At 41.3% G+C, this 15362-nt stretch overlaps 1 protein-coding gene across 2 annotated transcripts; it reads right to left on the bottom strand.

Annotated features, from left to right (window-relative positions):
• Positions 1-74: 74 nt before the first annotated feature.
• LOC106609965 (calcium-binding protein 1) lies at positions 75-13624 on the bottom strand. Of its 2 annotated transcripts, none has more exons than XM_082978368.1 (4): positions 12575-13624; positions 11084-11196; positions 5375-5522; positions 75-422 (listed from the first exon to the last, which is right to left on the bottom strand). In XM_082978368.1, exons 1-4 carry the CDS (start codon positions 12642-12644, stop codon positions 394-396), a joined length of 360 nt encoding a protein of 119 aa, XP_082834494.1. In that variant the 5' UTR covers positions 12645-13624; the 3' UTR covers positions 75-393. The 2 variants fall into 2 exon arrangements, with proteins under 2 accessions (XP_082834494.1, XP_082834495.1); XM_082978369.1 differs by having other exon boundaries at positions 11105-11196; positions 12575-13611.
• Between the last annotated feature and the right edge of the window lie 1738 nt (positions 13625-15362).

The raw sequence follows: 15362 nt of genomic DNA, 5'->3' as shown, positions 1-15362 counted from the left end.
CGTCATCTGTACTGAATGTACCAATCATTTCCAAACTTTTCAATTGGTTGTTTAGAATGTTTCCACAAGGTGGCGACATAGACTCACCACTGCTATGTAAGAGCGATGTAACACTAGTCATGTTTCATAACTCACCCTTTGTCCTCTGCTGCATTGCTTAAATCAGTTTTATTGTAAAAAAAATTAAAAAATAAAGGCAACAATTTGACCTAAATTGATATCTTACAATCTAAGTCTATACACTGCAAAACCATTCCGATCTAAAATCTGATGAATATGCAAAATCCTGCACAATGCTACAGGACATTGACACAAGAATGATGCCACTTGTTCGGTGATCCAGACCTCATCCAGTGCGTCTTGTTAGTTAGTTTGCTTGGTGGCTGAGGCTTGCTACCGCGAGGACAGCATCATGACAAACTCTGCAGGGGGAGACGGAGACAGACACCGCACCAGATACATTGATTAGAATCAGGGGGCTCTGGATATTGCAGGGGACAACATAAGACACAAACCCCATGTTACATCTGCCCTCATTAAAATGCATTGGATGCCATTAGAAGTCACGGTGTGATAATGACAATGTCAGTTCCATTCTGTCCGCTGGGGGGAGGGGGGTTGAGGATGGGACCATTTTAGTTTTGAGGGGGACCCTTGATTTTACAGTCCTATATGACAGTCATTTTTACAGTAGTGTTTGTGCTCTATGGACCTTGTATTTACAAAAACAAAATGTGGGTACTTTATAGTAATCCAAAGAATTCAGTAGGTGCAACGACCTTAGTTAAAACGCGGTACATAGTGGGGCTGTAAAATAAAGTGTAACCAGTTCATTTGTGTCCAAATTGCGTTTCCAAATCGACCCCAAGCCCACACCCCTACCTACAACTGGCCCCAGGCACAAGTATTTCTGGAAGAATTGGACAGGTATGAAGCAATATGCTGTAATCTACACCCAACCTATCACAGGGAATATTGCTTAAACCCATCTGACCCCCTCCGATCAATACTGTACGTGTGCATAGGGTTGATATTGAGACTATAGGGGTTGAATTGGAATTCATCCCACAACCTGGTCTCAGAACATTTTGTATAATTCTGTTCGTAAATCCAACACACTCCATTTAGTATGTATGATATGTTACGTTTTGGTATGGTTACATAAGAAAGATTGTTACTTAAGGTGGATGGGTAGGTGTTTAAAACCTCTTGGGGCTAGGTGGGACGCTAGCGTGCCACCCGTGGTGCACTCCATCAACAGCAGGTGCATTTCAAGAGCGGCAAATTTGAATCCAAATAAATGTCAAAATTCAAATTTTTCAAAAATACAACTATTTTACACCATTTGAAAGATAAACATCTCCTTAATCTAACCACGTTTTACGATTTCAAAAAGGTTTTACGGCGAAAGCATAAATTTAGAGTATGTTAGGACAGTACATTTACAAGAGTTGTGTGTAATGTTTTGTCAAGTCAAAGACAGGGTCACCAAAACCATAAAACCAGCTAAAATGATGCACTAACCTTTTACAATCTCCATCAGATGACACTCCTAGGACATTATGTTAGACAATGCATGCATTTTTAGTTCTATCAAGTTCATATTTATATCCAAAAACAGCGTTTTACTATGGCATTGATGTTGAGGAAATCGTTTCCCTCCAATAACCGGCAGTCAAGTCAGCGTAACAAATTAAATAATTAAAATTAGAAAACATTGGTAAAATATTATATTGTCATTTAAAGAATTATAGATTTACATCTCTTGAACGCAATCAACTTGCCAGATTTAAAAATAACCTTACTGGGAAATCACACTTTGCAATAATCTGAGCACTGCGCCCAGAAAAATACGCGTTGCGATACAGACTAGACGTCATGTTGGGGAGATCTAAAATCGAAAATACTATGTAAATAATCCATTACCTTTGATTCTCTTCATCAGATGTCACTTCCAGGTATCACAGGTCCATAACGAATGTAGTTTTGTTCAAAAAAGCTCATCATTTATGTCCAAAAATCTCCGTCTCGTTAGCACATGATGTAAGCCAGCCGGACTTCTCGTCATGAACGAGGGGAAAAAATATATTTCCGTTCGTTCAAACATGTCAAACGTTGTATAGCATAAATCATTAGGGCCTTTTTTAACCAGAACATGAATAATATTCAAGGTGGACGAATGCATACTCTTTTATAACGTATTGGAACGAGGGTACCCAACATGAACTCGCGCGCCAGGTGTCTAATGGGACATCATCGTTCCATGGCTCTTGTTCGGTCAGATCTCCCTCCAGAAGACTCAAAACACTTTGTAAAGGCTGGTGACATCTAGTGGAAGCAATAGGAAGTGCCAAAATATTCCTAAACCCCTGTGTTTTTCAATGGGATAGGTTTAAAGTCAATACAACACATCAGGTATCCACTTCCTGTCAGAAAATGTCTCAGGGTTTTGCCTGCCAAATGAGTTCTGTTATACTCACAGACACCATTCAAACAGTTTTGGAAACTTTAGAGTGTTTTCTATCCATATATAATAAGTATATGCATATTCTAGTTACTGGGTAGGATTAGTAACCAGATTAAATCGGGTACATTTTTTTTATCCAGACGTGCAAATGCTGCCCCCTAGACCCAACAGGATAACATGAATGTCTAGCAACCCAAAGGTTGCTAGTTCAAATCTCATCACAGACAACTTTAGCATTTTAGCTAGTTTTCAACTACTTACTACTTTTTAGCTACTTTGCAACTACTTAGCATGTTAGCTAACCCTTCCCCTAACCTTAACCCTTTTAGCTAACCCTTCACCTAACCCTAACCCTTTAACCTAACTCCTAAACTGAACCCTAACCTTAACCCTAACCTCTAGCCTAGCTAGCATTAGTGAGCTCGCTAACGTTAGCCACCTACTAGAATTTGTAACATATCAAACGCTTTGCTAATTCGTAACATATAATCCCAATTATAATTCACAACATATCTGTTACACCCTGATCTGTTTCACCTGTCTTTGTGCTTGTTTCCATCCCCCTCCAGGTTTCGCCCATCTTCCCCATTATCCCCTGTGTATGTATACCTGTGTTCTCTGTTTGTCTGTTGCCAGTTCGTTTTGTTTCGTGAAACCTATTAGCATTTGTTTCCCTGTTCCTGTCTGTTCTTGCTCCTGTTATCTAGTCCTTCCTGGTTTGACCGTTCTACCTGCCCAGACCCTGAGCCTGCATGTAGTTCTATACCTTGCCCCACCTCACTGGATTATTGACCCCTGCCTACCCTAACCCTGAGACTGCCTGCTGTTCTGGACCTTTTGCAGCCTCTCTGGATTACTGACCTCATGCCTGCCTTTGACCTGTCGTTTGCCTGCCCCTGTACTAGAAATAAACGTTTGTTTCTACGATACTGTCTGCATTAGGGTCATACCTGAAACCTGATAATATCATACAAAATGGCTGATGGACATCCACAAATTAATGCAAAATATACGAAATGTAACATATACTAAATGGAGTGTCTCGGATTTACATACAGAATCATACGAAATGCTCTGAGACCAGGTTGCATCCCATCATCCCTCTCCTACATATCTGTTTCCCTGTCTGTAAAGTTCTCCAAACCAATCGGTTAACCAAGCATAACCGATCTCATCGTGTCCCCTGCACCCTCAGCATGCCTCCCATCTGACAATCAAACATCCATCTATCCACCTGTCAATCACACCATGGCTCCAGCCAGTAGTAGCCATTAAACAACCATAGGCAGGACCCATCCATCCCATAATTTCAGTCCCTCGGTCAATTCTGGTTACATTTTCCATTATGCTTCTTTATGGACATGACTGTTGAATGACTTCTATGGCTGTGTCCCATATGGTACCCTATTCCCTAAAGTAGTGCACTATGTATGGAATAGGGTGGCATTTGGATCTCAGACAATGTCTGGTCTTCTAAAGCTATAGGTGTGCAACTTCAACAATTGATTGACGAGATGGCTGAAGGGCTCAGTAAGAGGGATCAGGCTAGTTGGATCGCCCCAAGAGGGCTAATTGTTGATAATGCGTGGGCCACCTCCTTATTGATCCCCTGCTTACGCAGAGACTCCCATCCACATGTTTCCAATTATTATTATTGATTGGGCCTTCGCTTGACTGGCTAGGACAAACACAAGCATGCGTTTTGTGGGGGGATTACTGAGGGACATGAGAGAGGTCTTGTTTTAGTTATTGAGGTGTGTGTGTGTGTGTGTGTGTGTGTGTGTGTGTGTGTGTGTGTGTGTGTGTGCTGGTTTGAAAGTGTGTGAAGTGTGGCATAACTGAGAGTTAAGTGTGTGTATCCATGTGCATGTATACAGTCCTTGCGCAGTCCAAATGTTTTTTGTGCCATGTGTGACTGTGCATGCATGGATCCGGGTCTCCCACGGGAGTAACCGTCTTAGACCAAAATAAAATTCCCCCGCAGGCAGGGCTACCTCATCACCTGACCATTAGCAACCACGCTCGCTACATTCACAACTCCTTCCCCACAAGAGACCGCCCCCACGTTGGGCGCCAATGTAACATGCAGGATATGATCCCGGATCTCCCACAGGGGCAGCCAACGTTTTAAACCAGGGATCATCAACTAGATCCAGGCACAAGCTGATTTTTTCTTGAATGGATGGTCAGGGAGCCGGAACATAATTACAAATAATTTGTAGACTCCAAATTGGCCGCAAGAAGCCCAAATAGATATAATATTTCACCAAAACATAATAATTTTAAACCTTGCTTACATTTGTATACAATCACATACATCTCTCTATTATGCGATTTCCGAAATTAAAATCACTTGGAGCTAATTTCATGGTGTTTTTACAGTATTTTATGTCCAAAAATAATAATAAAAAAATAAAAACAATATCAATTTTTTTTAATCAGAAAACACTGGGCCAAATAAAATCAACCACGTGCCAAATTCGGCTTGCGTGCAACCAGTTGGGGAACCCTGTTTTAGACCATTAGACCAAGAGGAAATTCCCATTTTGTCTAAGGGCAGACACTGCTTTTGAAGTTCGCAGGCGGGGCTACCTCATCACGTGACCATGAGCAACCATACCTGACTCATGTCCACTGTAATGATTGCCTTAATGCACTACTGATGAGATTGGATTGGGTTATCCACCCACCTTACCTCCACTGTGCTCATCTCTGCACTCTTTTCCTCTCCCCTCCTCTCTCCTAGGACCTACTTTTTTTCTGTCCCCTCCCTCTCCTGTCCTTTCTCTTCTCCTACCTTATCCTCGCTCCTCCCTCATCCTCTCCCCTCTCTTGACACTTATCCCCTCCGTCCCTCTTACCCCCTCCCTCTCTCCCCCCCCCATCAACCTTCCCAACTCCCCTCACCATCAAAGTCTATTCCGCCATCCTTGTTGAGGTCGATGTCCTGGAGGATCTCCTCCAGCTCGCCCTTCTTCAGCTTCTCGCCCAGAAGGGCCTTCATGCTGTCCTTCAGCTCCTCCAAGGTGATGCGCCCGTCCCCGTTGCTGTCAAACTGGGGGAGAGGAGGGGTCGAGAGGAGGGGAGATGATGATGATGACGGACGGACAGAGGGCAGTGGATGAAGATGAGGATGATTATGCTGATAATGACTTTTATGTAGCAGATCAGTTACAATTAATTATTGTTGATTAAGTTAATTAAGCAGTGAGAAGGAACAAATCAGACCTGGTTCAAATACTTTCAGTTACTTGAGATGCTCTTGATTTAGTTTGCCCTGCGCAATTGAACCAATGGAATAACCCCAAAAAGTATAAACTCTAACACTTTCATGTTCTTGACGAAGGTCTAAACCAAACTCAGGAATTCAGAGAGCATAAGGTGCCAAGTCCTAACTATGAGAACCATGGCTTTGACCTTGAGTTTTCTCCGCTCCATACTAAAATGTGTAGAATTGCAGAGGGGGGCAAATGATCACTTAGGGCCCCCAAAAGTCTAGGTCCCTGTTCTGGAGTGAGATTGGTTGCAAAGCCAAACCATAATTTGTGTCAATTCCATTTTCAAATCAGTCAAATCAGGAAGTGACTTGGATTTCAAATCAATAATTTCAATATAAACTGTTCGTAAATGAGCAGAAGATATTTATGAACTTTTCTCAATTAATTCTTATGTTTGGCTGAGAGATTTAAATAGTACATGTGTATAATTTTGTTTATTATATTTCTTATTTTTCTTATTTGTTTTTTAATTCTCATTCGGAAAAGTGTACGCTCAACATGCCTCTGCATCACTGGTCTGGCTCCCTAAAGGTATGGTCTGGCTCGTCTACAAAAATTGCAACAAATGTATCAATAGCTTGAGCCCTTTAAACTTATCTGTGCCAGTTCACCTGGCAGCCCTATGTAACTAGCTAGCTAGCTAGCTAGTAGCACCAATAGCTAGGAGGTCCAATGCAGACATTTTAATCTCAAAATCAAATCATTTCTGCATAGCAGTCAAATACATTATTATGATTGTTTTCAATTAAAATGGTCAAAGAGAAACAAAAATAGTTTCTTAGCCATATCGCCCGGCAGGCCAAAACTCATTCCCACCGAAACAGGCTGTTTTCAAACCGCTCTTAGATCGCATTATCATAATTTTCACAATTTCACAGTATTATTCTTGTGTTTAATACATAAAACATAGGAAATCAGATTTGGACTAAATTGGGTCTTTAAGATATATTTCCCATGATTTATCTCCAAAAAGAGAACTGTCAGAATTGTTACAGTGTACGCTGGCAAGCCTAGTATTTGCGCAAGAGCTAGCTTTCTCTCCTTTAAATATCTGTAATTGACTGCACCTGCTAACCTTAGTTAGCTAGCTAATCAGTGCAATTGTGCAAAAAAATTCTAGCTAACTACAATATCTTCAGAAAGTATTTATACCCCTTGACTTACTCCACATTTTGTTGTGTTACAGTCTCAATTCAAAATGGATAACAAAAAAATAAATCTCACTACACATAATACCCCATGACAAAATGAAAACATGTTTAAAATACATTTTTTCTAATTTATTGAAATCAACATAAAAAATATCTTATTTATATAAGTATTCACACCCCTGAGTCAATACTTTGTAGAAGCAACTATGGCAGCGATTACAGCTGTGAGTCTTTCTGGGTAAGTCTCTAAGAGCTTTCCACATCTGGATTGTGCAACATCTGCCGTTATTCTTTTCAAAATTCTTCAAGCTCTACCAAATTGGTTGTTGATCATTGCCATAGATTTTCAAATAGAGTTAAGCCAAAACAATAACTTGGCCATTCAGGAACATTCATTGTAGAGCATGGTGTTTGGAACGCCAGGGTTGTGGGTTCGATTCCCACCGGGGACCAGTACGGAGAAAAAAAATATGAAATGTATGCATTCACTACTGTAAGTCGCTCTGGATAAGAGCGTCTGCTAAATGACAAAAATGTAAAAAAAAAAATTAAAGATTGTTTTCTTGGAAAGCAACTGCAGCCTTGTGTTTTAAGTTATTGTCCTGCTGAAAGGTGAATTCATCTCCCAGTGTCTGGTGGAAAGCAGAACCAGGTTTTCCTCTAAGATTTTGCCTTTGCTTAGCTCCATTTCATGAATTTTTTTATCCTGAAAAACTCCCCAGTCCTTAACAATTACAAGCGTACCCATAACATGATGCAGCCACCACTATGCTTGAAAATATGGAGAGTGGTACTCAGTAATATGTTGTATTGGATTTGCCCTAAGAATAACACTTTGTATTCAGGACAAACATTTATTTGCTTTGCCTTGTTACAAAAAGGATGCAAGTCTTGGAATATTTGTATTCTGTACAGGCTTCTTTCTTTTCACTCTGTCAATTAGGTTAGTATTGTGGAGTAACTACAATGTTGTTGATCCATCCTCAGTTTTCTCCTATTACAGCCATTAAACTATGTAACTGCTTTAATGTCACCATTGGCCTCATGGTGAAATCCCTGAGCGGTTTCCTTCCTCTCCAGCAGCTGAGTTAAGAAGGACGCCTATATATTTGTAGTAACTAGGAGTATTGATACACCATCCAAAGTGTAATTAATAATATTCAGTCTAACAATAGGTGTCCTTCTTTGTGAGGCATTGGAAAATCTTCCTGGTCTTTGTGGTTGAATCTGTGTTTGAAATTCACTCCTCGACTGAGCCTCGACTCAGGGACCTTACAGATAAATTGTATGTGTGGGGTACAGACAGTTGTGTAAAGTACTTAAGTAAAAATACTTTAAAGTACTACTTAAGTTGTTTTTTGTGGTATCTGTACTTTTCTTTACTATTTACTATTGACAACTTTTACTTCACTACATTACTAAAGAAAATAATGTACTTTTTACTCCATACATTTTCCCTGACATCCAAAAGTACAGTACTTGTTACATTTTGAATGCTTAGCAGGAGAACAAAAATGGTCCAATTTACACGTTCATCAAGAGAATATGCCTGGTCATCCCTACTGCCTCTGATCTGGCAGACTCAGTAACCACAAATGCTTAGTTTGTAAATTATGTATGAGGGTTGGAGTGTGCCCCTGGCTATCCGTAAATTTAAAAAACAAGAAAATGGTGCCGTCTGGTTTATTTAATATATGGAATTAGAAATTATTCATACTTTCACTTTTACTTTTGATACTTTAGTATATTTTAGCAATTACGTTTACTTTTGATACTTAAGTAGATTTAAAACCAAATACTTTTAGACTTTTACTCAAGTAGTATTTACTGGGTGACTTTGACTTTTACTTGAGTCATTTGTTATGATGGCATTCTCTCAACCAGCTTCAGAAGGTAGTCACCTGGAATGCATTTCAATTAACAGGTGTGCCTTGTTAAAAGTTAATTTGTGGAATTTCTTAGCAAGAGTGTGCAAAGCTGTCATCAAGGCAAAGGGTGGTTTAAAAACTTCCACAACAGAAACAGAGGACAGGGAGGTGGAGGACAAGCAAGAGGATGAGGGACAGGTAGATGTGTCAGTGCAGTGCGAGCAGATGTTACAAAGGTAGGTTGAAGTGACAGCGTTTTAACTACTTTGCAGATATGACACAAACAGACAATCCTAATGTCAGTAAAATGTATCAAATTCCCAGTCTCTGCCTCAAAACCAATAACCAGACGTTTTAATAATAGATTCTATTTGACTCAAAATTCCATGACGTACAATAAGGCATTATTGCCAGAATAGATGGATGCAAGTCAATGCATGATTCATGTAATTCACCAATACATTTCTTGGTAGTCCCAAAAACATTGCTATCAGGTTGTATATCACAGCTGGCCTTTGTATATCACAGCTGGTACATTGTTTGCTGCTTCCGCCCATTCGGGATGCACTGTTTTAAGTTTCAATGACTCAATATTTTGAGAGAAAAAAACAGACGACTGTAACTAAGGCTGGAAATGACAGTACAATCAAACTAGCAAGGGCAATGATCACAAGTCAGACATAACCTGGTTAATAGGCTAACACACACGTGTCGAACACAAGGCCCGCAGGTGGAATTGGACACAAGTTGTCTCATCTATGAAAGAAAACATGCAACAAACACCATGCAAAGGAGAAACTCGTAGGCCTATTACAGCAACATTCGAACAGTAGCCTAGGCTGGCTACTCAACTACAATACATGTTGAGTGCTCCATACAGCAATGCTGCATTCAACATGTTTTAAGTGTACAACAACCTATAGCTACGTTTTTGTTATTTGGAGTTATTGAATACTTTTTGATTAGGGTCGCAGCATACTATGCACATCTGCAAGCATAGCAGCAAAGACTGGACAAATATTATTTATCTCTTTTGTTTTAATATCTTAAAAGTCGATATACATTATCATATGTACATAAATGGACATTATAAAGGGCCATATTTTTTCGAATAAAACAATGGCCAGTTTAGGTCGCAGTTGCACGTTTTTTTTGTAAAAACAAATAGGCTATGTCTGGCCCGCAAATTTGTTGTGTTTTTTTTAAATATGGCCCGTGCACTGATTGAGTTTAACACTGCTTTTAGTTGTTCATTACATGTATTTGGCATCGATCAAATGGGCGGGCAGGCAGGCAGGCAAGTTCCCGTTCAGTTGTCAAAACGTGGGTTGGGACAATCATGCATTGGCAGGCAAGCTGCAGAAGGAGGAGCAGACTACTAGTCCCCATCATTTATCAGTGCAATTTTGACGGCCAACTAACTGAAAACGTTTGAGAGGGTTTATCTAATGTTCCCTCGTTAGATTCTATCTCATCTAGCTCTGGCTAGAATTAGGTGTTGATCTTGTTGTTGTTGATGTGCAGAACTGAGGGCGAGAGAGCCTACCTTTTCATGGTTGTTTGATCAGTAGGACTGTGAAGTTCCCAAATGTAAGAGCACTACCGTGGCATTTACACATTTGCAGAAATCCATTCAGGTGTATTTTGTGGCTTTTGGCGAATGTGTTCTAATGATCTAAAGTCATGCTGTTGATTAGGCCTGTAAACACACAGTCCAGTTCAAAGTGAATGAAGGCAGGCCCGTGTGGCTTATTTGTATATAGGCCTACTGCAGCTCTGATTGGCTATGGCGCACAGGTCTGTGTAGACTCCGGACCTGGACAAGACCGATATTTTTATTCGGTTTTATTTACTGCAGTGTCTATTAATTGTCCAAACGCACGGCCGCTTTCCCACTCTATATTACTATAGAACTTTCGCAAATAATTTACTCATCGTAATTTCCAAACATTCTATGAATTTATGAAAAACGTGAAAATAACCATCTCTAAGTGGTCGCTTGTCAGAATTTTTTTTTTTTAAGTGTCATATTCTTCCTGGGGGTGTATATGAACAGATTTGAATACGATTTCATTTTGCTAAAATGCTGTCCGTTCCACTTTATCTTTCACACTGTTATCATTCGTAATGATTAGAGAATGCACCACTTGCTTGGGTTTTTAAAAAGTTATTTGAAAGCACTCTGTACACACCGTAGGGTCCTCTGACCTGTCTGATAGCACATTCTTATGGATCTTGCACACTTCCTAGGGGCGATCTCATCTGCTTGAAAACACACATCTCGTGGCTTTTGCACACTTCCTAGTGTCCTTCTCGCACCTGTTTGAAAGCACTGCGTACCTCCCTCATCCCCATCATGTGAGCTGTCTCAGCCAGCATCCTAGGGCCCATCAGCTCAGTACAGAAATCATCAAAGTCCACGTGACCGCCCCCTACAGAGAGGGAGACATCAGATTACACACACACAAACACACACACACATACGCACAAAGTGCCGTTTCCACCTGACATCAATCAAATACACAATATCCCAAACTTCAAAAACAGACATTAGTCCTACGCACACGTGTCACACATGCACACACCCGCCTCCTCTAACTTCCTAGAGGGAGACATCAATCATACGCACATGCACAGACCCCTGAGAGAGCCATGAGTCAAACACGACACACACACCAGAGGAGGCTGGTGGGAGGAGCTATAGGAGGACGGGCTCATTGTAATGTCTGGAATGGAATAAATGGAAAGGTATCAAGCACATCAACCATATGGAACCAAATGTTTGACTCTGTTCCAATAATTCCATTCCAGCCATTACAATGAGCCCATCCTCCTATAGCTCCTCCCACCAGCCTCCTCTGACACATACCACTATTCCCTTCCCACACACACAGACACACCACTAACTCCTCCGCACACACACACACACACACACACACACACACACACACACACACACACACACACACACACACACACACCCCTCCATACACACACACACATCACTAACCCTCCACACACACACACTACTAACCCCTCCGCACACACACACACACACACCACTAACACCTCCGCACACACACACCCAAACACACGCCACTAACCCCTCCACACACACACACACACACACACACACCACTATCCCCTCCGCACACACCTGCATACACACACACACACACACACACACACACACACACACACACACACACACACACACACACACACACACACACACACATCACTAACCCCTCTGCAAACACACACACACACACACACACACACACCACACACACACACACACACACACACACACACACACACACACATCACTAACCCCTCTGCAAACACACACACACACACACCACTAACCCTCCACACACACACTACTAACCCCTCCGCACACACGCACGCACGCACGCACACACACACACACACACACAGACCACTAACACCTCCGCACACACACACCCAAACACACACCACTAACCCCTCCGCACGCACACATACACACACACACACATACACACCACTAACCCCTCCACACATCCAAACACACACCACTAACCCCTCCACACATCCAAACACACACCACTAACCCCTCCACACATCCAAACACACACCACTAACCCCTCCACACATCCAAACACACACCACTAACCCCTCCACACATCCAAACACACACCACTAACCCCTCCACACATCCAAACACACACCACTAACCCCTCCACACATCCAAACACACACCACTAACCCCTCCACACATCCAAACACACACCACTAACACCTCCGCACACAAACACACATGCTCACATTTCATCTTGATCTGCTGTATAATCTCTATGAGCTCCATCTCAGTGGGCATGTATCCCATGGTCCTCATACAGTCGGCCACGTCCTTGTAGTGCAGGAAGCCATCCCCATCGTAGTCAAACTCCTTAAAGGCCACCTGCAGCTCTGAGACACTCACTCACGCACGTACACACACACACACACACACACACACACACACACACACACGCACACACACACACACACACACACACACACACACACACACACACACACACACACACACACACACACACACACACACACACACACACAACAACAATGTGTACAATGTTATAATATTTACAGTGCTCAATAATTGTGGTGCAGTGGTTTTCGAGCAGCTTAGCAGCTCCAAAACTCGTATTGCTGAATGATGTTTCAAGAAGCTAATAGCCAGTAACATTTACAAGCTACCATTGTGTCCTGTATGACTCACAAGGTTAAGTAGAGCTTATGAGAGACTCAAGCATTTTGGACAATAAACTGTATGCCTGCGGAATATTTTGTTTCTTAAAACGTTCTATAATATTGCTTGCATTAGCACTATTCATTTCACTAACAAAGGTTTAAAGGTATACTCATCAATATGACATCAGTTGGTCGATTTCCTGCTTACAGACATCAACAACAACTGAATTCACTGTAAAGAATGCCCCAAATTGGCGCATCAAAATTGACACCCTCCCTTGAGGCGTGGCCACGTTGGGGCGAGCCAATAGTCCTTCTTGGAGGATTATAATTTAGTTGATGTTGATTTATGTATGCAGGTAGTCGCCCCGTTGCGTATGAAGACGTCATATCGCTGGCACTACCCTTAAGTGCACTAGTAAAATGGACTCTCGCTCACTGTGTGGACTGCACTTGCTTAATACATTTCTATAATCAATAACAAAGATTTACCATCCAACTCCTCAGGCATCAGCTCCCTATCCTGCAGTAAACAGAGAAGGGAGATTAAGAGAGAGCATGAGTGTGTTCCCTAAATCTCTGCTCCATTATAGCAGAGTAGTCCCTTGAGAAATATACCCCACTTGAATCCATTTTTTTTTTATAGAGTATTAAGGTAACATGCATATCATATCAACCACCGCAGCGCGCCTGACAGAGACCCTAATGGGATTACTCCACGACATGCCTTTCTAGTCTGAGCAATGACATATACACACAGCATGTGCAAGCATACACACACACACACACACACACACACACACACACACACACACACACACACACACACACACACACACACACACACACACACAGTCATAAAGTGCTACCATACTCTCAATAACTCACTCTCTCTCTCTCACACACACACACACACACACACACACACACACACACACACACACACACACACACACACACACACACACACACACACACACACACACACACACACCTACACAGGCTACTTCTTAACACATGATATCACTCTCATCTCAGGTCGTTAATATACACATACATACATTAATACCACCCTTTACTCAAGATAAGAGACAAGAAGTCAACTGTGACGACACACCAGTGTTTTTCCTATATTTATTTATCAGCGGTGCACCGGCACTGCTAAATCATGGCCACCAATGCAACCATATACACAGTGGTGTAAAGTACTAGGAATATGAGACCAAATACTAAACGTTTAACTACTTTATTTATAAGAATTACAATCATTTTAACCCGTACCTTTTTGAGAAGAAAATGTATTACTTGTTAAACAAAAAGATTTTGAGCATACAATCTACTGTAACTCAGTATTTGAAGTATTTATTTTATACTGTCATTATTGCTCATCTTTATCAAGGGTATCAATAATTTCGGTCTCTAGTGTCCAGTGAAAGTCTATACACCAATAGCACAGTCTTTACATTTTGCTGCCTTAAAATTACATCTATAAAGGGACTACATTTTTTCCCTACAGATCTAAACAACCTACTCAACATTTTCAAATTGAAAGACATTTATTGAACATTTTCCAAATGAAGTAAAAAGGAAGGAACACTTAACACTTCTTACAAAGCCTTTCTGGTGTGTCTTTGGCTTAAATTGTTTTGTAATTGTCCCGCTGAAAAAAAACTTTGTCCCAGGGTTAGATATTCAGAAGACAGAGGCAGGGTTTTTGCTCAACTTTAATGTTTCTTTTGCTCCTGACAAACTCCCCAGTCCCTCCCGGTGACAAACACCCATAACACGATGCAGCCAGGAATGTAGTGTTTGGTTTTCGCCAGGCATAATGGGACCCATGTCATCAAAAAAGTTTTGACTCATTTGTCCATATAACATTCTTCCAAGAGTCTTCATGATCATTCAGGTGCTTCCAAGTGCTTTTTGGCAAACATCAGTCAACTTTTTGGACAAGATGGGTCCCATTATGTCTGGTGAAAACCAAACACTGCATTCCACAGAAAAAACCTCATACTGTCAAGCATGGTGGTGGTAGTGTGATGGTTTGGGGATGCTTTGCTGCCTCAGGACCTGGACGACTTGCCTTAATATAAGGAACCATGAATTCTGCTCTGTATCAGAGAATTCTACAGGAGAATGGCAGACCATCCATCTGTGAGCTGAAGCTGAAGCGTAGCTGGGTCATGCAGCAAGATAATGATCCAAAACGCACAATTAAGTTTTCATGAAAATTGCTAAAAAGCAACAAATCTGAAGTTTTGGAACGACCCAGTCAAAGTCCAGACCTAATCCAAATTCAGATGTTGTAGCAAGACATGAAACGAGAAGTTCATGCTTGAAAACCCACAAATGTCGTTGA

This window comes from Salmo salar, chromosome 08 (genome assembly GCF_965601325.2).
Source record: "Salmo salar chromosome 08, fSalSal1, whole genome shotgun sequence".
In the NCBI taxonomy this organism is placed as follows: domain Eukaryota; kingdom Metazoa; phylum Chordata; class Actinopteri; order Salmoniformes; family Salmonidae; genus Salmo; species Salmo salar.
Note: the sequence above shows the minus strand (reverse complement) of the source record. Positions and strands in the feature narration are given on the sequence as shown.